General features: G+C 39.9%; 1 protein-coding gene across 5 annotated transcripts in view; it reads left to right on the forward strand.

Moving 5' to 3' along the window:
- PARD3B (par-3 family cell polarity regulator beta) overlaps positions 1–26329 on the forward strand; it is a 1131600-nt gene that overhangs the window by 512526 nt on the left and 592745 nt on the right. For all 5 annotated transcript variants that reach the window (XM_066576076.1, XM_066576075.1, XM_066576074.1 and 2 more), the window contains 2 exons: positions 5908–6111; positions 7845–8079. In XM_066576076.1, coding sequence (XP_066432173.1) covers positions 5908–6111; positions 7845–8079 — 439 coding nt within the window. The remainder of the gene's footprint in view (positions 1–5907; positions 6112–7844; positions 8080–26329) is intronic.

The following is a 26329-nucleotide window of genomic DNA, read 5'->3' on the forward strand; positions in this document are numbered from 1 at the left end:
CATTAATGTTAAGCAGCATCGTGGTGTCAAGTGAGTTGAATGAACACTTGCACCACATACCCAAACGTTAAGAAAATGTATACATTTTACACTGCCCCTATTCTTTCCATATATAATCTTTAGCATAAAATATGCTGACCACTTCTCTAACAATAATTGTTATATTCTATAATCGTAGTGATAAGAAAAATCACTAGAGACGAATATCTAATAGATTCTTGACAGCAAAGATTTCCATCAGTCCAAAAAAAGACATTTTCACCCACTGACTGTTGCTATCATATTCAACAACTGTAGTTCCACATAAAATAAGAAAAAATTAAAAATCTGCATTGGCTCGCTTTCAGACAGGCAGAATATGGGTCTTTTATCTGCCCATATTACAGACAGTAATACTCATACCTCTCATGGTTAACCAGAACCAGAGTTATGCTGATCAAGCATAGGAGATTTGGATGTTGCGACCACATAATTTACATTGAATTTTAGGGATGTACAAGGTTACAGTTTTCATTTGCATGCAAAACTTGGCAATTCCAATGTTTTTCACTTTGTTTGACATGCACCTGTGCTTGGACGTGTGATATGTATGAACTACTTATGCATCTTATAGCTTTTACAGAGTACATTTTGTTTACATAAGAGCACATTTACAGAGACGTATTTCATGTCTGTATCAATGTCCGGTTAATGGACAACACTGTCCCTATAGCTTCAAATATATTAAAATTAACGAAAAGATTTGTACTTATCCCTCCTTTGCCACGTTGATCCAACGCTGTAATTCTGGTATTTGTTGTTGCTGATTATGTAATTGGAAGTCACCTGACTACTGCAGCCAGTTGGAGGCTTCAGTGTCATCTTTCTGAACTCCTGGCATCATGGATTTTCCGAAGATGTGTACAAGTTAAACTTTTATTTTAGGAGGCACTGTGCATCTGATTTTCTGCTTGGAAATCTAGCAACTAATATAAATTTTAAGTGATATATATATATAAAATTACACATTGACAAAAAAAAATATCATGGAGGTGCTTATGTGTATAAGGTGCTGAGCAGCATTTTAACAATACGCCAAGTGTCTACTTTCAGTAAATATGTAGATATGGAGGTTTAGTCTAACATTTTTGTAATTTAGGTTTATATGTATATAACTAAAGTATGAAGATTGTCTTGGCTACAGGAGATGAAAAATGTCTAAAAACTCCTGCCAACGAAAGGGTAAGGGCCATTTAAAAAAAACTAAATAATTATTGCAGTAACATGTCAGTAAAATTTGGTGTTCATGCTTCCTGCTGAGCTGCTGCCTTTACCTGTGTTCAGGTATGAATACAGGTTATGCATTAAGTACTGTCTAATTTAGTAAAACCTTCCTGTCCTGTGCAAATCAAGTTTCCAAATCCATTCCTACACTTGCTAATTTCAGAATAATAGTAGGTCTTGGAATAGTAATTAGCGAACAAAGGAGCAAAGTGTGACCTAGCAACCACATTTCCCTTCTCTCTGTGATAAGCTTTGAATGCATTTGGGGAAATTGTTTCTAAGTTTTTTGACTCCTTCTAGGGCTATTTATTGCTTTTATTATGAAATAATCAACCCCTCAAAGTTTTAGACATCAGCATAATTTTAGACTTTAAATAACAAAAAAGACACTTTCCCTAAAGTAGTAATAAACTCAAATATTGCAGAGACTATGTGAGTTCATGTTTACTGAATGTAGATGCTTCTAGAAAGTAATGATGTAGGAACCACAGTGATGGTTATGCTTCCTCTTTTCTTCTCTTATAATTCTAATATTAAATTACTTTTTGCTATTATGTGGGAGCTTATTGGTCGATATTGTTTTTATATTCACACCAAAGGAAATACCTCCATGTAATAGAAAATAGACAAGAGGCGGTTTTGAAAAACGTTTTTGAGAAGAGAATAACAGAATCTTGTCAAAAGACTCCTTTACCTTTTTAAATTGTAAACATTTTGTAATTGCGAATCAGTGGTGCTCAGAAAGACGTGTAACGGAGGTTATGTAGGTGACAATTGCCACCGAGGTGTATACAAGAGGGATGTTGCAGCTAAAACTGCCACCTTGGTGCAGGAGGGTCAAGGATGTTGAGCATTTGTGTTTGATTAACTCATCTGTCTTCAATCCCAAGTCCTTTTCAGCTTCAGACACCACCTGCTGAGTCCAGTAGTTTTTCAGCATCAGGAAGTAGTGTGCAGCAACACATACTGCCCTGATGCTAGCTGATGTCAGGGCCTTGTATCAGGCTGTATCAGAAGAGGAAGGGGAGAAGGAAAAAAAACAAAAACAAAAAACAATGTGTTACAAGGAGTCATCTGATGTGGGGTGTGAATATTTTTTTCTCTACGTCTGTGGTCTGTATGGGTTTGCTTTGGGGTCTGTGATCTGAATTTATTTAGGAGTCAGGTCTTGAGCCTTAAAGTGGTTGTCCAGGACTTTTTTGGGGGACTATTTTTTTTGGATTTATTCTATTGATGACCTATCCTCAGGATAGGTCATATAAATATGTTCAGAGGAGGTCTACTACCCTCACAGAGTCTGGTTCAAATGACGCCCATGCAGAGCAGCGGCAGGACATAATGAATTTTCAGTTTAAAGCTGACCAGTGTCAATCCAGGTCTTGAACTTATCCGAGAACTGGATTGAGATCCAAACCTCAAATTGCGGTTTGGTGATCAGGTGAGTGAAAGGTCCAGGGATCGTGACTAGGCCATTGGGAGGCACAAACCTTGCCCAGGACTCAACTACTTGACTGGGGAAAGGTGAAATGTTGGGCACTGAACTCACAAACCTGGCAGGGATCCAAAAGGTACCATGTAGGGACCCCGGTACTAATACGTTCTCCATCTCCACCCACAGCTTGGAACTTTTGTGTTTGAGTAAATCTAGTACTCAATTGGCAATACTAGCCTTGTAGTAGAGGGGAAAGCCGGGAAGGCCCAGGCCTCCTCTCTCTTTGACCCTCGTGGGGAGGGACAGGTGCATTCGAGGTCTCCTCCCCTTCACACAAACGCAGTGACAAAGGTGCACAGCTGCTTCAGGAAGGTGTTTGGAAGCTTCACCAGGACTGTTTGATAAATATAAAGAAATTTAAACAGGGAATCCATTTTGAGAACATTGACTCTTCCACTCCAAGAAAGGAACAGTGATCTCCATTTATTAAGGTCTCTCTCCAGGTCAGAGACAAATGGAAGAAAATTTAATTGAAACGCTTGTGAGACGTCCACTGGGAGTTGAATTCCTGGATGTTTTATGGAATCATGTCTCCAACGAAAAGGGAACTGGCTCTCTAGATGTAACAACTCAGTCTGCGGCAACGACACATTGAGGACTTTTGCTTTCTGGGCATTTACTTTGTAGATACTAATTCTACCAAACCGTTTGAATTCTTGGAGAAGCATCGGCAAACCTATAAGTGGGTTAGATAGGTATAGCAGAAGGACGTCCGCGAAGAGTGCCATTTTGTGTTCCGTGTTCCCGATGTGAATGGCCACGATTGACTAATTTTGTCGAATACTGTTGGCAAGAGCCTCCATGGTCAGGACAGAGAGGAACAGTGACAGGGGCCAACCCTGTCTAGTCCCTTTCCGTGTCAGAAAGGGGTCGGACAGAGCACCATTGACTCTGATCCTGGCTGTGGGCCTATGATAAAGGGCCAAAATCCAGTCCCGTATGCGTGAGCCCACACCTATTTTGTCCAGGGTGGTAGAAAGGAAGCTCCAACTGACCCTGTCAAAGCCTTCTCTACGTCTACTGCCAGGAGACACAAAGAGCTGCTCAACTGTCTAGCCCGAGCAATCAATGACGAGGATTTGATGGTGTTGTCCCTTGCCTCTCTTCCAGGAAAAAAAAAACTACCTGATCCCTGTGGATCAAACGTGGGATTATATCTTGGAATCACAAGGCTATTAGTTTCGCAAATAGTTTGATGTCTAGGTTAAGAAGATATATTGGCCTATAGTTATCGCAGACTGAGACACCTTTGCCTGGTTTGGGGATGACCGTTATATGTGCCTGGACACCATACATTGGTATCTGGGCCCGCCATAGGCTGTGATAATGTAATCAGAGCTATTCTGGTTCAATACCCATATAGGGACATAAGAAAGTGTAGGGGGGGGGGATATATATGATTAAGACTGTCAAAAAATAATGGCAGGATTTGTGTTTTTTTCTCCCTTTTCTTAAAAAGAAAATTTATAAAAGTTTTACAATACATTATATGTGTCCAAAATGATACCAATAGAGCCTACAGTTTGCCAGGCAAAAAAATGAGCCATCATATTGTTGTATCCTTATGGCTAAAATAGGCCATGTTCTATGGGGTTAAATTATCATTCCATTTATTAAAGATAAAGGTTTATATAAAATCTGTATCATCCATGTAAAAAGGTAATTCCTTCATTTAATAACTTGTTGTGCTACTCTTGGCAGTAACTACTGCAATCAAATATTTGCAATAACCTGGATGAGTCTTTGACACCCACTGTCAAGGAATTTTGGCCCGTTTTTTTTTAGCAGAATTGTTTTAATTTGGTTACATTGAAGGGTTTTTATCATGAGCTACCCACTTAAGGTCTTTCCACAGCATCTCAAGGGGATAGCAGTGAAGACCACTCAAGTACCTTCCTTTTGTTTCTTTTGAACCATTCAGAGGTGGATGTGCTTTTGTGCTTCTAATCTTTCTCTTGCTGAATGACCCAACTGCATCTTCAGCTTTAGACCACAAAGTGACAGGTAGACATTATTCTTCAAGATTTTCTGTTAGCAGAATTCATGGTTCCATCAATCATGACAAGTCGTCAAGGTCCTTTGAAGTAACAAATCCCCAGACCTTTACACTACTACCACCAGATTTCACTGTTGATAGGATTCTCCTTTTGTGAAATGTAGTGTTACCTTTACTCCAGATGTAATGGGACGTATGACTTCCAAAAAGTTCCATCTTTAACTCATCAGTTCACAGAATTTTATGGGTCATCTCAATGTTTTTGGTAAATAAGAAAAACATTTGTGTTTTTGTTTGCACCTTGCAAAATTACATTTTTGCCCATTGTCTTTCTTATTGTAAAATAGTGTACATTGACTTTAACTGAGGCAAGTGATACCTGCAGTTCTGTAGATGTTTGTCTGGGATCCTTTAATACCTCCTGGATGAGTCATCAGTGCAGTTTTGGTGACATTTTGGTAGGATGGCTACACCTGGGAAGGTTTGGCAGTGTTTCACGTTTTCTCCATTTGTGGATATTGGCTCTCACTGTGGTTCGCCGAAGTCCCAGAGCATTAGCAATTGCTGTGTAACACTTTCAAGGCTAATAAATGTAAATGGTTTTGTTCTGCATCTGTATTTGAATCTCTTTAGAATAAGATATCGAGTGCTGCTTTTTGAGACCTTTTATCCTGCTTCATGTTACCAGACAGGATCTATTTCAGTGATGTTTAGATTCAACAGGTCTGGTAGCAATTATACTTGGGTGTGATTAGTGAAATTGAGCCCAATTGTCAATTGAATTTGGTTAACTGGTTCATTTAGTAGCTTTTTCCTTCAGTAAATTAAATCATCATTTAAAAACAGATTTTTGTGTTTACTTTTGTTATCTTTTGCCTAATACGAGAAGAAGTTTGATCTGAAACATTCACGTGTGACAAATGTGCAGAAGTACAGGAAATTGGGAAGAGGGGTTGGGTGGATGCTTTTTCACAGCACAGTGTATATTGTATCTGCTACTAGCGTGCACAGTACAACAGCTATTTGTACCGGTAGATACTTGTATCTAAAAATATTGTAAGTTCTGTCATTTTCAGTATTGTAAAGTTTAACCAAACTGTCTTATTTCTATTTTAATATTTTATGCAACATAAATAAAGAACATTTCTTTCTGCAGTTTTTCCTGGAAAAGATCTTGGTCCACGGTTAGGCCTGAAAAAGTCAAGTTCACTGGAAAGTTTACAGACTGCCGTGGCAGAAGTTAAGAAGAATGAGCTTCCCTTCTATAGACCTAGACCACATATGGTTCGTGGCAGAGGCTGCAATGAAAGCTTCCGGGCTGCCATTGATAAATCCTATGATGGACCAGAGAGTGAAGAAGGTAATTGCGGCTGTCTTCAAACACTCATGTATACATGACGCAAAGCGATCATAAGTAGTAAAAATTTCGCAATGCATAAAATGGCGAACTACTATTTGTTGCAGTCATCTTTAGTTTCTATTAGTTTGGTTTAAAATTTAAGTTGTTAAACTTTTGTTATGTCCTGCTTATTTCAGTTATTGTTATGCAGATTCCCCTAATATTGAGGTAATAAATAAAACATTACAATTGCAGGTGTCACTAGTTGTGACTCATATAAAATGCTTACTATAAAGCATGTCTAGCTGCATTTACAAATTAGATGCAAATATTCCTTTTTTAATTTGTCATGGGGCCATAAACATAATTTGCCCAGAACATGAAAGATAGATGGTATGTATGTGTGATGCAGAGATGAGCGAGCGTACTCGTTAAGGCAAATTACTCGAGCGAGTATCGCCATTTTCGAGTACATGCCTGCTCGTCCGGGGGGGGTGGGGGGGGAGAGGAAGAATAATTTGCCTTAAAGGGGTTCTGATATAATTTAAAAAAAAATACTCACCTTGCCTGGCCAGGACCGATCGCCAGGCATGCCCCCTCCAGCCGGCATCTTCTTCTGTGGCTTGTAGAAGCAGAGCAGGAGCGGTCAAAATGACCGCTTCCTGCTCTGATCTGTCCGTCAGCCACTTCCGAGGTGAACGGACGGGCCGCCCACAGCAAGCATGTCACAAGCAGTGCTTGCTGTGGGTGGCCCGTCCATCCTGGCTGAACTCTGAGATTCTGCGCGTGCGCAGTGCAGACACGGCCGGTCCTGACTCCTGTCAGAGGGCACCTCTCCACTGCGCATGCATGCAATCCTGGCGCGGCTCGTGGAGGAAGAAGAGGAAGAACAGCGCCTGCTGGGAGATGACCCCCCTGATGACAACAACAACTGAAGACAAGGTAAGTATTATATTTTTATGCTTTAATAGCCATTAAATCGTGGGTTCCCTGTGTCCATTTGGCAGACCAGGGAACAATGGCTGTTAAAGCATAAAAACATTATTCATGTCAGAACCCCTTTAACGAGTACGCTCGCTCATATCTAGTGTGATATATATTATATATATATGTATAAATAAAATGAAGAATTCTGCTCCATTAATAGTTAATTTTTGGATGTTTTAATTTACCCCTTATTATATCCTGCATGGCACCTCTTTCAGTAATTTTTGGTGTGGTTAGCACTGACCATAGCATAAACCTTATCCACCACGGAGAAATCACTTGTTGATCTCTTTTTCTTTTTTTTTCCTGTTCAATATGGAAAAATTGGCTGAGGCTTAACATTTATAAATCATAGAGACATGTATATAAATACTGTGCAACAAATCATGTAGAAATCAGAATTTTTTATTTAAATTAAAAAATATGTATGTATTTAATTGTCCGAAGGAACACCATCTGGAATATTTTACATTTTGTATGCTATATTGATTATGTTGGACACATTCACGGAATCATACTGTAGTTTATATTCATGAATATGAAAAAGAGTTAGCATTTGCCTTTTAACCTTTTTGTGGTAAGTACATGTACTGGCTAATGAGGACTGTTTGTCATCAGCATGACATACTGCAATGTGTGTTGGGCCATTGAGCAGCTGTAGAGACATGCATTGCTCGCATTATGAATTTCATACTTATATACTTGGTGATCTCATCGAACAATCTTGAACATGCTCCACCTTATTGATTTTCTACTTTTATTTACAGATGGCCTGTCTGATGTGAGTTCCCACTCTGATCGAGAGACTCCAAACGATGAACCAGTCCCATTGGGAAATCAAGAGTTGGATGAGGCTGACAAATTGAAGAAAGACAAGAAAAAGAAGGATAAGAAAAAAGAAAAAGAAAAGGGCAAGTCTAAAACAAAAGATAAGAAAAAGAGAGAGGAAAATGAAGAACTGGAGAAGAAAGCCAAGAAAAAAGGTTTTGGAGCAATGCTGAGGTAAAACTACCATGAACCATTTTTTAATTTGTAGATCCTCCAGCTGTGGCAAACACTGGAGTGTTGTTTGTAGAGAGAATTATAGATAAATGTGCACAGCTTATCATGACAACCTACCCAAAACATGTCTGTCACTTAAATATGCTATCCTGTATAAAGTAGAGAGGGGAACAATGAGCTTGGAGATATCTAATTTTCTGTGACTTTATTTTGTTTTTTGGTGTAAAAAAAGAACTTTGGTTTTCTCCAAAGTCTTAAGAGTCCTGCTTCTGCTGCCCGCGGTGACTGATAGTTCTTCCTGTAAGAAGTTGTATACAAGGATTACCATGAATCAGTAGTGCATTGGAGGGGGAATCAGGACTTGCAGGCTTTTTCTATCCTGGCAACATTAAAACAGCGTAATGACAACAATATGATTTTAGATGCTGAGTGTTTTTCCTCTCTATTAGGCCACCGTCAGACTAGTATATTTGGGGCCATGTGTTAATTCACAGACAACACACGGCTAGAGATGAGCGAGCATACTCGCTAAGGACAATTACTTGATCGAGCATTGTCCTTAGCGAGTACCTGCCCGCTCGGAAGAAAAGATTCGGCTGCCGGCGTGGGTGAGAGCTGAGTTGCGGCAGTGAGCAGGGGGGAGCAGCGGGGAGAGAGGGAGAGAGAGATCTGCCCTCCATTCCTCCCCGCCGCTCCCCGCCCGCTGCCGGCAGCCGAACCTTTTCTTCCGAGTGGGCAGGTACTCGCTAAGGGCAATGCTCGATTGAGTAATTGCCCTTAGCGAGTATGCTCGCTCATCTCTACACATGGCCCCATTATAGCCTATGGAGCTATGCAGATTAATGTTTTTTCACTAAATAAGAAAACTCATTTCATGTCCTATTTCCTGTTCATATCACAGATTTGAAATAGAACATGCTAATACATGTCTATTCTCTGTGTCTGTGTGAATTGGACACATGTTCAGGTTTTTCTTGTGCTGCCCAGTGCAAATTACACCCAAGCCTCTTGGGCACAACTCACACTCATGGTAAGTGTGCATCTGGCCTTAACTCTAGATCACTAAACATATTTTCGAGTTACACTGTCACCACAGATTAGTCTTACTAACTTCAATATTTCATTTATTTATCACATTTATTACTGAAGAAGTAACTAGGAGATTTATTGCATTTACCTAAAAACTATCATCAAACTAAAGAAACTTATTCCTTGAAGTCAATGCAAACTGAAACAGTGTGTTTGCCACAAATGGCCTTGCTGCACGAGTGGCATTGGAACTTGGTCATCCTGAACTTCTGGTATGGACAAAATGAGCACATTTTGCATTTGTTTGGCTAAAGTACTTGCCACAACACTTTCAATTTTCAAAATATCTTTGATACTTGCTTTAATATCCCTATTCAAAGTCACAGTGTCGAAACGTTCCCGCAACCACGGCTCAGTGAGAGTATCTGTGAGAAACTATTTAGTGATCTAGGGTTAAAGATAGTATAGAATAAGAGACTGGACAGAATTATCTCATTTGCCCATCCCCCAGTATTGTTATGTCTTTAACTTGTACTTAGTGTTTCAAGGCTGTTTTGATTCCTGATTCCGTTTACCTGCTATGTGCCCTTTACAACTCGAGAAACCATTTACTGAGCTCCAACATCCATTAGCCATTTACTAACACAAGCATTCTGTTTAGTTCTTGAATTTTTTTATACTTGTTTTTTTGTTGTCCACTGTGTAAAATTTAGCAAAAGTTGCTTTGGAACTATTCCCCAGTAATGTGGATTTAGTTAGACCCGCTCCAATGCTTCACTGACAGTGTGTGAAAGTATTAATTGGGAGGGAGGCTGCATTTTTTAGATTTTTCAAATGGGAAGGGGGTCATGTGATATACCGATCTTGGCTAGAAATTACTCAGAAACCCACTGGAATTGTCAGTTCTGTCCTATCTTTAATTTTTAAGAGTTAAGTGAGGGCAAACTTTCACAAAGTGCATTACATGACATGTTTGATGTGTCCACCATTCTGCCAGATGCACATGGTTAAACATTTAATCCAGTCTTTGTGAACACACTGAAGAAATACAGGTGATATTTCTTCCTAGAACTGTAGAATTCTATAGGTATGTTTTTTCCCCTTATAATGCTCCTCTCCTCCCCACCTTTAAAAAGGACCTGCCATCACTCCCGACATGTCTGCAAATACTTGTAGTCCTCATGTATGAACAATTCCGGAGCATCTTTTCTTAGATCTCTACATTGTAACATTCTTCTGTAATTCTTTCTAAAAATGTATAAGTGAATTGACAACTAGGTGTTGCCAGTTGGGGTGCCTCTACTCAGTCTGAAATTGTACAATCGGTGCTGCCAGTGTCAAATTGTGTAGGGACAATTCCCTTTTGCAGAGTGAATGATAATAAGGTGAGCCTGGATCATGCTGAAATGCAGAATACAAGTCATATAATGGTGAAAAGTAATGTTATTTCTTATGTGTACACAGAACTATTTACTCTGAACAGTCATCTGAAACAATAGGTCTGCTTTAAACATTTTAGAATCCAATTTTGAATAGCCTGCATTGTGAATTTGAGCAGGTTTTCAGTAAACTGATTTATATGCCAACAGTATTTGTCACTTAAATCTGTAGCAAACCTTTGGTGGCCCACAAGCCAAGGCCATTGGTTGACACTAAGAAATGATATTGTGGATAAAATTTAAATGGACGGCATCACATGACTAGTTAATGAGCGAACGGAATCATGTACTTTTACATAGAAAAAAATGACAGTCATTCCAGCGGTAGATATACTGTGTTAGTAAGTGAACATCCTGCATGTCTTGGATCTTTTCCCTTCTCTCGTCAGGATTCTGTAAACTCTTATATTCTCTGTGTCTGCTGAAGCAGTTGGATGTCTTCTCACTGCTCCATCCACTACCCTCTCTCTGCATGCAGTCTCCAAGACTCGTTCAGGTAGAGATATTACAGCTACATCCCGCATCTACCTGTACTTTATACTGTATTGCTGCTAACATTTTTTGGTGACTGGTTTCTGAACATTAAAAAGGGAATTTGATATCAGAAAATGACTTACTGTATAACTCATATTTGTAAGATTTGTTTGTGATTTTGTTTTTAAATTTTGTGATCTATATTTTTAAAAAATCCTTACATCCTGCAGTTTTCACTCTTAACACTAAGGTCTCGTGTCTAAGGGGAAATTCGGGGCCACTCGGATTCTCCATCCAGAATCCCGCAGATATGAGGCCAGTAAATTCAATTAGTCTTGCTTGTCCGGACGCTGCGGGTCTCCCGTTCATCCTGGCCAGATCTTCTTTCTTCGGCCCGGTGGATGTGCTCGGCCTGCCAGCAGCGTGTCGCACACGTGCACCATGCACTTTTTTTTTTTAACTCCTGCTTTCCCGCAGCACAGTAGGAATACAGCTGCAGTTGTGCTGCGGGACCGGGCGGCTTCCATAGGCTTCAATGGAGGCTGCGGGAGCCGTCCATGCAGGAAAACCGCACGAAATGGAGCATGCTGTGGGTGCTTTCCCGCGCATGCGATCCGCACGCCAGGAAAAAATGACATCCACACGTATTTAATTACCTGCAGGGTGTCCAATGATTCCCTATGGGTGCAGATTTCTAAATTCCATTTTGCCCGTGGACATTGTGCCTTATGATAGTCTGACATTTCCTGCTCTGTAGTTTTTCATCAGCCAACTCATTATCATTACAAAGCAGGATTACAATGACAGGTAACACCGATATGTCGATAACACAAGATCCAGCATTCACAGTCTACCTTCTCTACCTCCCTGCACAGTGACCTCTGCACACAACCTAACTAGAACAGTCTTCCATAGACGCCATTAGATCTCCTGTACATTGAGATTACTGGAAATCTCTAAATGCTGTTAACTGTAGTTCAGGCAAATGGTAACCCCCATAGCCATGTATGTAAAATAGGGTAGAAACTCTAGAATCTAAAAATAAAAGCAGATTAAAAGATGGAAAATGCTTCACTATCCAGTTTAAATTAATAAATATATAGGTGATTAAAGAAAAACAAAAATAGGACTGATGGGGTAACCAATAAAGTTAATGGAACTGAGTAACCACTTACTCCATTGACAACAGTCTCCGGCACCCCCTCACTCCAAATTCACTTATTTAAATCTCAGGATTTATAGGCCAATCCAATAGGATAAGTTGTCCAGGGTGATTAATTCAAGGTGGCAGGCAAGGTATCAAAGGAACATCAGAAATACAGGTGCATCGTTGCAACACATTTCGGGCATTGGCATGTCCTTTTTCATGCCCATAGAACTTATTCACAACCGGTTGTAAGGAAATATATGCGCCTGTATTTCTGATGTACCCATGATGCTTTGTATGCCACCTTGAATACTTCATCCTGGACAACTTATCCTATTAGATTGACCAGTTAATCTTGACATTTAGAAAAGTGAACTTGCAGTGATGTACAAACGCCCGAACTTTGATTTCCATGCCCGCATAAAATGAACGAGAAGCGAATTCTCGTTCATCATTCAATCGTTGGCCGTGTTTACACTGAACTATTATTGTTCACATTTGCAGGATCCAAAGATTGTTAGAACCTAAATCGTTCTATGTAAAAGAGTTCCAAGTCATTGCTCAGTTCAGTTTACTTTATTGCTCATCCCATTGGTCCTCTTCCTCAGCGGTGAACATATTTTTATTGTGTTTATTATCTTTTTGACTGGTTACTTATCGGTATACCGGATCCTGGGTCAACGCTCTTCCCCTATGTATTGGATATCTGTGTGACCTTTACTCTGGTCATTACAGTGTCTGTTTTCTTACAGTTGTACAATTAATTTGCTTCTCCTGTACCCTCCAGTGAGTAAATACATCACCTTTTTAATTCCAATTTTTGGCCGTAATTGTAGCAATTTTTTTTTTGCTAATCCTCGTTAATAGGAAGCGGACCAGGAACTTCATGCTGCTTGAAAGTGGCAATGAAACCACTTTTCCCAATAAAATATATTTAGAAGATTTTCTTCTTTCACATGTGCTAGTAATTTATGCAAAAAAAAGAAAAAAATATATATATTGAGAGATACACTTTAACATGGTGGTTGATGCAAGGAAATAACACTTTATGAAGATGCTCAGAACCATTCACGTTTTCTAGCTTCTCCAGGTTGTTTGCAGGTAATACCAGGAAGATGGCAATGAATCCTGCCAAGTACGTTCACAAACACATTCAAAGCAACTGAAACAAGCCTTCATGATGCCTGGAGGTTATACTGTGTAATATATCTGTTGTCTTGTAAATACTCCGCTGTTCAGTGACCATGTAACAACTTGACTCATCTGATCCACAGTTCTACGTTTCTAGTTCTCTTTAAGTATCCCATAAATTAGCTTGTAGTTAGGGACATAGTCTTAAAATAAGTAGTGTCCTGCTGACTGCTGTTTTTTAATGTTTGTTTTGCAAACTAACTTGCGGGACCTATTTTTCATGGACATTATCCCAGTAATTTGATCATTTGCACAAAGCTCAAGCGTTATTTAAATATTGACACAACTTGCTTCTGGTCAGGGCTTACCACAGTGTTCAAGCGCAGTTTTGGTTAATGAGGCTTTCCAAGATACACAGCTAGTGAAATATTTTATGTTTGTGTATGCTCGCTGTTAATCGCCTCATACTTACTTATGGTTAACAGAGCAGTAACTTTATGTTATAAACCACAGGAAGTGCAGGGGATTCTTCCGACTTATCTTTTAAAACCGTGGCATTCAGGTACTTTACTCCCTATTTGTCTAGGAAAACAGTACTTTTTGGGGCAGCTATTAATTCATTACATTGTGAAGTTCGAAATTTTCAACTCTACTTATAAAAGAACCTTTTTTGCCTTAGGCTTGCTTCCTTTGAAATTGCAATCGAAATGATGATATGCCTAGAGAAAGGATTGCTTAGATGGGTTGACGCCTCACAGACAGCCCCTACCCTTTAACATCAGAGCTGGTGCAGCAGCTCCTGCGCAGCTCAGCAAGCAGCTGACTTTGCTGGAAGAAGTTGCAGTTGGCTGCTCATTTACCCTGCAGCGGTCACCATGTTGGTAAAGAATGATTATCCTTGTAATATATGTGTGAACTGGATCCACCGGAGAGAGAACTGCTGCTTGTTAACAGCTCTGTATTCTAGCTCATAGTGGAGTTTTCAAACAGCGATACCCTCCCCTACTAAGACACCGGTATACCCTAAAAGGATACATTAAAAAGAGGTTTGCTGATAAGAGAGCCTATTGAAATTTGGTCATGGATGCAAAGATTTGAGCACAATATGACAAACTTTAAAATCTATGTTTTCCAAATCTAAACACTTATCGGGAAAGAAAATCTATTTCTCACAATATAAACACTTTTCGTATGATATGCGATACATATACTTCGACCTATCCGTATTGTAACTTTTGCCACTTACAAAAGAGAGAACATTTGAAGCATGAATAAGTGTTCTGACCGATGCAGCAAATTGGTTTTTAGTACCATACATGCAACATTGATTGTTAATGATCATAAAAAAAGTTGTTCAGTTCATTAATATTAATCATTATGTCTATAGCCAGCTTACTGAAATACACTGTATCATTTTATTAGCAAACGCTCCACTTAGGAGAAGTGGTTAGTCTACAGCTTCCGTAATGACCCCATTTTATTTGACCAGATGAGGTTGTTAATTTCGACCGACACTAAATTTGAAATTTGCTTGATTATTCTTAATTTCATTTTATTTGAATTTCTTCTTAAAGTGTTTATCGTATTGTTTTTCATGTTGTAACGCTATATACAGTACTCACACATACAAATTGAAGCCTCTCCAAATGACCACATCTTTGTGAAGGCCACGCTTTTGACCAGACCAGTTTTTTAGTTCCATCATATATGATGAATACTGTACTGGTCATCATCTTTGTGAAGACTACTCCTCTAGAAGTCAGCGTTTCAATACCATTTTAGATGATCATCTCAAAGAGGTGTCACTGTGTGTTTTCATATATTGCATAGGCGCACAGAGACTTCTACATTTACTCTTTAGTATCGTCCAAACTCTTAAATCCGTGTCACACCGGTGTAATGTTTTGACTCCTAATTTTCTACAATTCCGAATTTTTACTGTTTGACAATTTGTTTTCAATTATTTACTTCTCCTTTTACTCCAGTCATGAATATTTTATCCTTTTCTTTAGCCCTGTTAATTTGCCAATTTTCCTTAGAGCAAAGAGCCACGGTGATTTAAATGTTTCATTCTAGTTGGGGAAGAGAAATGGCCCTTTTTTATCATTACTGTTATGGGCTTGTGCTCAGAATGATACTTTTTATGACCGGCGGTGTGGAGTCTGTAATGGAATTGCAGAGTGGATAGTATAATATACAGATATTGACTTCCATTAAGCCAAGCAGTGTGAAGGCTGGAATACATTACATATAAAATATATATTTTTAAAGCATAGTTGCTTACAAAGTTGAGCATCTGAAGGTAAGGCTCCAAATATGTTTAAGATGGAAGAAAAGTTATGAGTGAATTAATAGAGATGTGTTTGCTCCTATATTGATGTAGAATGTGATGAAACAGATTTAATGTTGATAAAGGAACTGCGCATACATCTCTCTGCTGATAGCAGGAAGGGGACAGCGAGAAGACATGATGATCTTCACAATAAGTTATATATTCAGCAGCAGTCATAAAGCTGTACATTCCACAAATACAGATAAGGGCTCATGTCCACGGGCGGTTTTTGACCCCATGTTACACGGCACCCCGATACGCATAGAATGGAGTCAATGAGAATAAATGAACTTTCATTGATTCATTCACGTGAACATGTAGACAGTGCATGTGGATACACGTTGGAAGTAGATCGCAGTGCGCTCTATTTCTTAGTGCAAGTAATCTTGTAGATATGATACCTTTTAATGGCTAACAAAAATACATGATGTTACAGCAAGCTTTCGGGTCTTCTATCGACCCTTCATCAGGCTAAATGAATCTGGTTTGGATGGGGCACATATATAATATGCGAATGCAGAAAGGACACACCTCTTGGTCTATTTCTTGGCATACCATGCAGTGTGATTCCTATACTTTTGTATGGGCAATAAAAAAAAAAGACAGTTGCACAGCGCATGACTACATACGTGAGATACACGGGCATGCGCACTACACTCGCTGCCCTTATGCGGTTTTTGCTGCATTACAAACACTGTTGCCACACTGAAGGACACCTGCAGTTTTTTACCAGTGCACCTGTGGACATGTGGCCTAAATGTGTAGCTGCTTTGTTTGTACATTGTGATAGCTTTCACTCTGTTAAGATAGTTCTGCAACCCTATGGAGAATCCCCAGATAACACATTGTGATATCATGAGCAGTGGGGAATGACAAGCTCACCCCTGTGTACTTTGTATACTCCAGAGTGAGATATTGCAGATTTGTTGTAACGCTGATGTTACACATGAAATATTTGTTCATTTATTCTTTCTGCATGTAAATGACTTGGGGTCATAGCCCCAAAGATGACTGTTCTATATCCATGTTGTTTATGTACTTTACTGATGTATTGATCACATTCATTTTTTTCACTTGGACCTGCATATACCCACTGTTTGTTACATACTTTATTATACACCATATTTTCCGCTTTATAAGATGTGCCAGATGATAAGACGCACCCAGGTTTTAGAGGAGGAAAATATTTTGAACTCACCCAGGGATTTTAGTTGACAGTGCAGGTGATAGTGCGGGGCGATGGAGGGCCACTACTGTGCCTTTACTTTCTCTTTCATGCATAAAGCAGCAGAGCTGTGAGACAGCGGAGCTCCGTAACAGCAGTGCTCGTGTACGGCAGGAGGAAGGGAAGAAGCCAATTGGTGGAGGCAGGGGAGCAGCAGCATTTCTCGCCGGCGCTCACCACCAATCAGTAGTACATACGGGCGGCAGTGCAGAGGAGAGAAAACGTTTAACTGATTGTGCGCTTGTTCGTGAGATTACGAGTTTGTTTGCGCGACCACAATTTAGTTTGCACAATCACATGTTAATCTCGCGATCATGCAAATAAACGCCTGATGGCGGTGGCCAGCTCGTATTTCGGCATGTTAGCTTTATAGGATGCACTGACTTTTTCCCTCCACTTTGGTAGGAGGAAAAGTGCATCTTATAAAGTGGAAAAATACGGTACAGTCTAAACACATTCGCCAGGGTGCAGTTTATGCAAAACAGTATATACTAATAAAATCAACTAATAAAAAGGCATTATCAGTGTATAAAAAACTGAAACAGACCATGAAACCTGCCGCTGATGCATGTTTAAAACAAGTGCAGAACCAATTAAAAGATGAATGCGATCAATGCAACAGTAAAAGATGAATGCGATCAATGCAACAGCAAAGTATATAAGCAGTGTGTCGGTGGTCATCTTTGAACTTGTGACCTTATGTTGTTTACATGCAGCAAAAACATTAGTTGAACAAATATTGCACATATGATATTATAGTGGTTGTCCCTCTTCTGATTGTTTGCTGTGGGAAGCAGAAAGCACCCTTCATTGTACGGCTGAATACTATTGAAGTGAATGGGACTCAGTCTACAATACTAACCTGGGCCACTTCGTAATGTAAGGAACTATCTGCTTCCCGCAGCAAAACAGCTAGAAGTGGAAGAACCCCTTTAATATTAAAAGAAGAACATCTGTAATTGCTTACTCTGGAGTATACAATCTTCACTTGTAGGAACTCCTCATTTCTGACAGCAAGTGATATCCCAATGCTTTAGGGTTCGTTCACATCAGTGTAAGGGCTCCTGTCCACGGGTGATAGTGCATTACGTTACTCACAGCAATAATCCGGCCGTGATTAATGCAGTGCACGCTTTCCATAGCATTGCTGTGGAAAGCGCAGCCCCTGTCCATGAGCGGAGAATCATAGCAATCCTCCGCTCACGGGATTCAAATCGTGGCACGCCGCGATTCTTCACGGTTAGCCTATCTGTCAGATAGGCTCACCGCTGTGACCTCTCAGCACTCCTCCCCCATGGTGGGATATCACTAGCATTCAGGGAGCAGGAAAATGGACCCCCAATAACTATAAAGGCGGCCGTTCGATTTTCGGCCAGCAGACGTAAGGTAAATGTATTGAACTAAGTTAACTTGAGGTAAGCATAATATCTCAGTCCACCATGTTCGAGGTAGGATCCACACACTAGAGGATTGCCTTCAATTCCTGTTGTCTCAAGTTTGACTTCTTCAAGCCGCCCTTGCATTTCAGATAGAAAGTGGATGGTGTACATTTATCTTGTCATACATCAGATTGTGTAAATTACTGTCTGAAATATATATCAAACACAACAATATAATTCAATGGTTTCTGTAACTCCCATAGACCCGAATGGATTATTTGGGTACAAAACATCTGCATATCCAGTCATTCACCTGCATGCTGAGATACCTATCAGATATTTATGGCCATAGCTGCCTAAGATGAGAACCCCTTTTAATTAGTTTGTGGATGGTGTAGTGATGTCCAGAAATGCATTATATTGTTTGCATGAATGAAAAAGCAAGCAACATTTTTTGAGATGTTAGTTTGTGTTCTCTGTTTTTGTATTGTTTCATGATGGCTTCCAGGTTTTATTCTGCTGCTTTTTGTATTGTTTAAAAACTTAACAACAAACACTTAAATAAAAAAAGAAAGAAAGAAATTAGAAACTTTTTAAAAATCGGAAACACGTGTTACAAATACACTGTATGGCAACTAATGCTGACATCCTCTTCCTAAGCAGATGTCCATGCCTGACACCTAAAGGCCCATTTAGACACAACGATTATCGCTCAAAAGATGTCGCTCAAGGACTTTTGAGCGATAATCATTGTGTCATTTACAGCGCAAGATGATCGCTCAAGAGGAGTGATTACCTTGCACTTCTAGCAGAGGATGCAGAAGACAAGTGGGGTGTCCCCGCTTGTCTTCTGCATCCAGCTGTTCCCAGCTCCGAGCGCCCGTCTGTTATACAGCCGAGCGCTCGGAGCGGAGGATGCAGAAGGCAAGCGGGGTGTCCCCGCTTGTCTTCTGAATCCAGCTGTTTTCTGCATGGAGCGCCTGGCTGTTATACAGCCGAGCGCTCCGTGCCGGGTATGGAGAACAGAGCTGGACCACTCTGTTCTTCATACCAAGTCTGTGATCAGGGAGCGGGATACAGCTGAAACAATAGTATCAGCTGTATCCTGCTGTGAACCACTGATGAGGCTCATCGTCGTCTTTCAGCAGGCTGAAAGACAAGAATGAGCGATTGTTTAGCGAAAACTGCACAATGTCAGTGCAGTTACACACAATGACTATCGCTCAAAAGACGGCTTTGGAGCGACATCTTTTGAGCGATAATCATTGTGTCTAAATGGGTATTAAGAAAGTGTGCAGTTCAGTTAATGATTGGCATTATAACCATTTAAACATCAGTTGTCACATCACCGAAAGCGGCCATATACTTACGAATGTACTTATACAAGAGGTCAGGTAGAAGCACCACATCCCTTAACATGCAGTGATATTGCCGTAAGTAACCATGGGCAGCACCGTGCTATAGGATTGTCTCGAGAGTTTAAAAAGTCATTTGTTTGAGTGTTCTACCAGTGCTCAATAGCCTTATCCTCAGTGCAACTACACTTGAATGTGACTTTCTGATTTACAGTCAATCTATGCATATTCACTGCATGTATATGTAGTTTATTATTATGTTGACAGATCCCCTAGAATCGTCATTTCTAATACCGAATAATTTATCACTTTATTTGGATGTTGCTTGAACCAGAGAGAACAAACTACTTTCAAGTTCAGCCTCTTATCTTGCACTCACTGTACAATCATAAATCTTCAGCCATGCTTAGCTACTGAGAACTGAATTGGATTAAATGGATTGGTAAAAGACAATGAAGGAGCAGACTGCTGAGTGGACAAATATCCTTTTTTCAACTTTAGACAGAATAGTTAGTGTCCTGTATCAGTCGGAAGAATAAGCAATTTTTCAAGAGCAGTGACAATAAAGTAGTGGAGTGAAACGCAGCTTTAATCCCAATGTCATCTCCATTTGGAATATACTGTAACTGCACAGAATTAAAGGAACATTCTGCTACAGCAGAGCTTCAAAGTACCCATTTTTCTGTCTGTTGGTGACATGAGTCCAGCGCTTCTGCATCAGAATATTTCTGCTTCCAGGGAGGATCAGGACAAGCCCTGTTGAGGGCCAAAGTGATGCTTTCTGAAATCGCCCCCACTCGGTCCCCAAATGTCGGCATCATAGTTGACAGACTAACAACAATTATTTTAATTTTACCCTGTTGCTCTTTTCCCACCAGTCCCTTTTGTTCTTTCCTATTGTTCTCCCTCTCTTCAGTGGTGTGCTAGGCAGCTGTCCACTATGCTCCTCATCTCTCCCCTGGTGCCAAGAGTTTTATTATGGATGGGCATAGTTTGTTGTTCAGCCAATATCCCCAAGAATATATTTGTGAGACTAAAGGGGAAAAATCAGGAGCACCATTATTAGATATTCTATAATGAGGTATAGTAATCATTGCATCTTCAGAAGATCAGTGAGTGATGATACTGATGGAAGTGTATTAAGTGCGGCTGGCCCAGAGAAGCACTACTAAGAAGGCGGGATGGCAAGTGAGAGAACTGATGCAAAGTCAGGTTCACTCCTTGACTCTGTTTTTTGTATACAGCAAATACGCATGTAGCTTGTGTATTTGCTGCACTTTTTTTCATGCACATAATATGCAGGTGTGAATGGCCAAATAGAAATCAATGGGATTTGGCACCACGTATTGAACGTGTTAAAAATATGTGCGGAATACGCCTGTGTGAGTGAGCCTTAAATATTAAAAGTTCTAAAATCTGTAAAATCATAGAGAATAGTTGCCTCCTTCATAGTATATTATCTATATTTCTGATTTTGTATCAATTAATTATGTATTCAGAATTCCAGTCTCCACTGATAGCTTTTTTCCCCTCTGTCCTTCTCTCTAGAAATTAAATAGTTCTTTGTTACTTAATTGTGAAAGATTTTCAGCTCTACCTGGGAAGAAGCTCTTGATATAATAGAAGTTTTGATAGGCTTCCAGCTGAGATAATGACATAAAAGCAGAGTTGCCATGAGCCAGAGTAAACTGGGAAATTGCCCCAGGAGCCCATCCCCAATTGGACCTCCCATCACTAATATCCCGTATACAGGTTTTAAACTCTCATATTCTACTCAGCATACATCTGCTCCCAACAGACTCCCTCAGCTCTTCCTCAGCAATCAGGCAGAGTGTCGATGAATTGCTCTGCCTGATCATGGAAAGAACTGTGAAGTTGCGCAATAGCTGTACAATCCTCTTTCCCTTCCCTGTGGTGATTTCTATGATTAATTGAAGTAGGGAACAGGAAGCAGAGCTAAAAGAAAGTGAGAGAGAATGACATAAGGTGCATTCTCTGTAGAGGAGGGGGACATAAAAAGCATTCAGTGTGACAAACAGAGATCATATAGAAGAATCTGTGAGAGGGAGGTAAGGCGAACAGTCTCTGACAAAGCATGGACCATGGGCTTCAGTCTGTGTGAGAGAAGGGGGCCGTAGGGGATATTCTGGGTAGCAGAAGTAGGCACGGAGGGCAATCTGTGTAACAGAGGGGGAGACATAGAGAATAACCTGTGAAAGAGATAGCGATATGGGGAGCAATCTGTGTAATAGGGTAATTGGGGGGGGGGGGGGAGTGGATGCATAAAAGTATGTATGGTAGTGGGGGAAACCAAATGATGGACTGCCACCAATCAGGTTATTGATGAGCTTTTAAGAGGTTGGATAACCCTTTTAACATAGGGATCTACCATATGGGCATTACTATGTTAGGGCAGAAAGTGGGCATTGCTACTGTCAAAACTGCATTATTACTATCAAGGGGGCACAAAGGGGTCATTATTATTTTGCAGAGGCATGGCTGTAGACATCCTTACCATGTGAGGACACAAAGGAACACTATTTTTTGCTTAATGGGTACTATCTGAACTGTTGTCTTCAGTAATGCTATCTGTATGGTGCTATTTTTGAAGAGTAACTATAGTTATGACACCATTTTATCTGAAGTATGCCACTTGCATGCATTGTGCCATACCTCAGGAACAGTAATAAGGGCAAATGGGCAAGCAACAGGCACATAATTAAGGATAAGAGGATAAGGGAGGTGGGGAAAAGATAAGGAGGTGGCTAGAACAGTGAGGAGCAAAATATGTCTGAACAGGAAACATTGCAGATACAAGTTGTTCCTGGATGAAGTCTTCATAGAGGTCTGGGCCAGATGGAAGAGACAGGAAGTGTGAATGACCACAATCAAGAAGACATCACCTATGAGTCTGTGGATTTAACTGTATTGTGATTACTTTTAATTACTGTAAGTACGGTTTGTAGACTGCCTGTGAATAACTGTTATCTACCACTGCATGGTCACTGCTGGTAATATTTGTATAGTGTTCTGTATTCAATAATAGTATGGTAACTTTACTGAGTTAGTATAGCTGTCATGGTGTGGCAGTATTTGGGGGTATATTGGTATCACTGGTTATTTTGGTCTCAGCAGTATGGAAGTAATTAATTACTATATGGTGCTAATATTTGATCTTGATATAACCGTATTATTTCATAAGTGTATATGTATATAGAGCACTTCTGTATGTGGGAGGGATGTCATATGCCTTGGGGCTTGTCCCAATCTTTGAAAAACCCTAGCAGTGTCCCTGGAAGCATCAACACTGCAACACTCTGCACATCTCCTTTTGAATTGACTGAATGTGACTAATTTGTTAATTCAGTATTTCAGTATTTGGGGACTTATTTAATTTTGCCAAGGCCACACTTTGTCTTAAACCTGCTCTGTATAAACGAGTCTATGTTGCATAGAAATTTTCCACTGTCTCATGCAACTCCATCGCTAATATTTAGGTCAATGTAATTTGTGCTGTAGTGTGACTTCTCACATAGCTTGAAGAGTCACCCCAGGTTAAGATCAGCAAGAATGATAAAACTTATCAATGTAATCATCTTCCTAAGAGAGATTCAATCACCCTTTAAATTAAATTTTCAATCACTTGGTTCCTGATTAAAAAATAAGGCAGTCTCCAGTTTCTTGAGGACCATTTAATGTTAACCTCGCGTGTAATTATCTTTCTTCCCTATTGTTCTGTTCCATTTTTTTACATTTTAACATTCTTACCTATACAATTTGTAAAATACGGATTTGTATGTGAAGCTTCCTTGGTTAAAAGTCAGTTTGACTACTGAACTAACTTCCAATCTCATTGCAGGTGATGTGTTAATTGATGATATTGAATGGAATAGAGTTTTCAAAAGCAAAATGCATTAAAGGGGTTGTCCCGCGCCGAAACGGCTTTTTTTTTTTTTTCAATAGGCCCCCCGTTCGGCGCGAGACAAACACAAGGGATGGGTTAAAAAAAGAAAAAGTTTAGTACTTACCCGAATCCCCGCTCTGCGGCGACTTCTTACTTACCTTACCAAGATGGCCGCCGGGATCTTCACCCACGATGCACCGCGGGTCTTCTCCCATGGTGCACCGTGGGCTCTGTGCGGTCCATTGCCGATTCCAGCCTCCTGATTGGCTGGAATCGGCACACGTGACATGGCGGAGCTACGTGATGACGCGTAGAAGGGGGCGGAGCCAGAACGCCGCTCGTGCCGAGACCCAAGAGAAGGGAGAAGACCCTTCTGCGCAAGCGCGTCTAATCGGGAGATTAGACGCTGAAATTAGACGGCTCCATGGAGACGAGGATGCCAGCAACGGAACAAGTAAGTGAATAACTTCTGTATGGCTCATATTTAATGCACGATGTATATTACAAAGTGCATTAATATGGCCATACAGAAGTGCTTACCCCCACTTGCTTTCTCGGGACAACCCCTTTAACTGCTTAAAGACACGTCCTTTTTTTCTTCTTTTACTCCCCATTTTCATAAAATCATAACTTCTTTATTTATCTATCAACGTCGCTGTATGAAGGCTTGTTTTTTGCGGGACGAGTTGTATTTTTCAATGGTACTTTTTAATGTACCGTATAATGAATGTACTGAAAAACGTTTAAAAAAATTTTAAGTGGTGTGAAATGGAAAAACAAAAACAAAATTTTGCCGTGGGGGAGAGGTTTTGTTTCTACTGTGTACACACTACAGCAAAAATAGCATGACAACTTTATTCTATGGGTCAGTACAATTACTACGATACCCAATTTACATCTTTTTTTTTTTCCTGTACTACTTTCAAAAAATAGAATTATTTTGTGCCGCCATCTTCTGACACCAATAACGGCTCATTTTTATAGGACGTCCTATAGTTTGTATCAATACCATTTTGGAGTACGTCTGACTTTTTGATCGCTTTCTATTACATTTTTTCACGACTAGGTGACAAATAAATAGAATTCTGATGTGTATTTTTTTTTGATGACGTTCACTGTACACGATAAATAATATGTTACTTTGATAGATCAGACTTTGCGAATGCAGAGATGCCAAATATAATTATAAATAAATAAATAAAAAACTAAAAACATAGGTATGGTAAAAGGGTTTTTTTAACTTTACTTTTTTAAACAATTAATAAAACTTTTTAAAACAAAATTTTACATTACTTTTTACGCTCCCTAGAGGACTTGAACTTACAATCATTCGATCGCTGCTGCAGTATGATGTAATACCATATTACCATGTAATATACCGCAATATGACAGGCAGTCTATTAAGCCATGTCAAAGGCATGACTTCATGGGGAATCTGCAATTTCAGCTTTGGGAGCCTTCAAAGGCAACCTGACAGCTTTTTTTTTTAGCATGGAGCTGTCATCCCGGGCTGCAGGGACTCCCCCCCGGCAATGCGACCGGCGCTATCCAATCGATAGCGCCGATCGCATAAAAGTTACAAAAAGTTCAAAAAAAGTTAAAGATTTAGCTGCCCTGATGGATTGGGGGGGGGGGGGGGGTTATTTCTAGGAAGTCAATTTTTTTTTTCCGTATAAGTGGGCAATGGAGCCTGGAATTTATTCAGTTGTACCCTGAAATCCAGCGGGCATTCCCTCCATTATGGGCCTAGCCATGTGTCCTGTAAGTAGATTAGGGCCACAATGCGTATGTTTACCCCCGTTTTGAACATGGGACAAACGGGGGTATCCATTTTGGGGTGACCGTCTTCATTCCTATGTACACTGTACAAAAAAAACAGTTTTTAAATTGACAAAATTGCCAAAAAAATGAAAATCGTAATTTTTTCATTCTGCTTTGCTTAGATTCATTCAAATACTGTGGGGTCAAAATACGCAGTACACCCCTAGATGAGTTCGTTTAGGGGTCTAGTTTTCAAAATGGGGTCATTTGTGGGGGTTCTCTATCGTTTTGGCCGCTCAATGGCTCTACAATTGGGCTATGAGGCCTGGAATTTATTCCGTTGTACCCTGAAATCCAATGGGTGCTCCTTCCATTATAGGCCTAGCTATGTTTCCTTTAAGTAGATTAGGGCCACAATGGGTATATTTCTGAACACGGGACAAACAGGGGTATCCATTTTGGGGTGACCGTCTTCATTCCTATGTGTGCTGTACAAAAAAACCTGTTTTTAAATTGACACAATTGCCAAAAAATGAAAATTATATTTTTTTTCCTCCTGCTTGGCTTAGATTCATTCAAAAACTGTGAAGTCAAAAAAAGTCATCGTACCCCTAGATAAATTCGTTAAGGGGTCTACTTTTCAAAATGGGGTCACTTGTGAGGGTTCTCCATTGTTTTGGTCACTCAATGGCTCTACAATGTGCAATAGGGCCTAAATCTCCTTCAAGCAAAATTTCTGTTCCAAAAGCCACCGGTTGCTCCTTTCATTTTGGGCCCCATTGTGTATACAGACGTAATACTAGGGCCACAATGGGTATGTTTCTGAGCACGGGACAAACAGGGGTATCCATTCTGGGGTGCAAATCCTCATTTTCATGTGTATTATAGAAAAAAGTCCTGTCTTTAAAATGACATATTTGTAAAAATATGAAATTTTAGTTTTTCTCTTCTAAATTGCATTGACTCCTGAAAAAAACCTGTGGGGTTAAAATACTAATGACACCCCTCAGTGAATACGTTAAGGGGTGTAGTTTTTAAAATGGGGTCATTTGTGGGGGTATCTATCATTTTGAC

The sequence above is a fragment of the Eleutherodactylus coqui genome, chromosome 8 (genome assembly GCF_035609145.1).
Source record: "Eleutherodactylus coqui strain aEleCoq1 chromosome 8, aEleCoq1.hap1, whole genome shotgun sequence".
Lineage (NCBI taxonomy): Eukaryota > Metazoa > Chordata > Amphibia > Anura > Eleutherodactylidae > Eleutherodactylus > Eleutherodactylus coqui.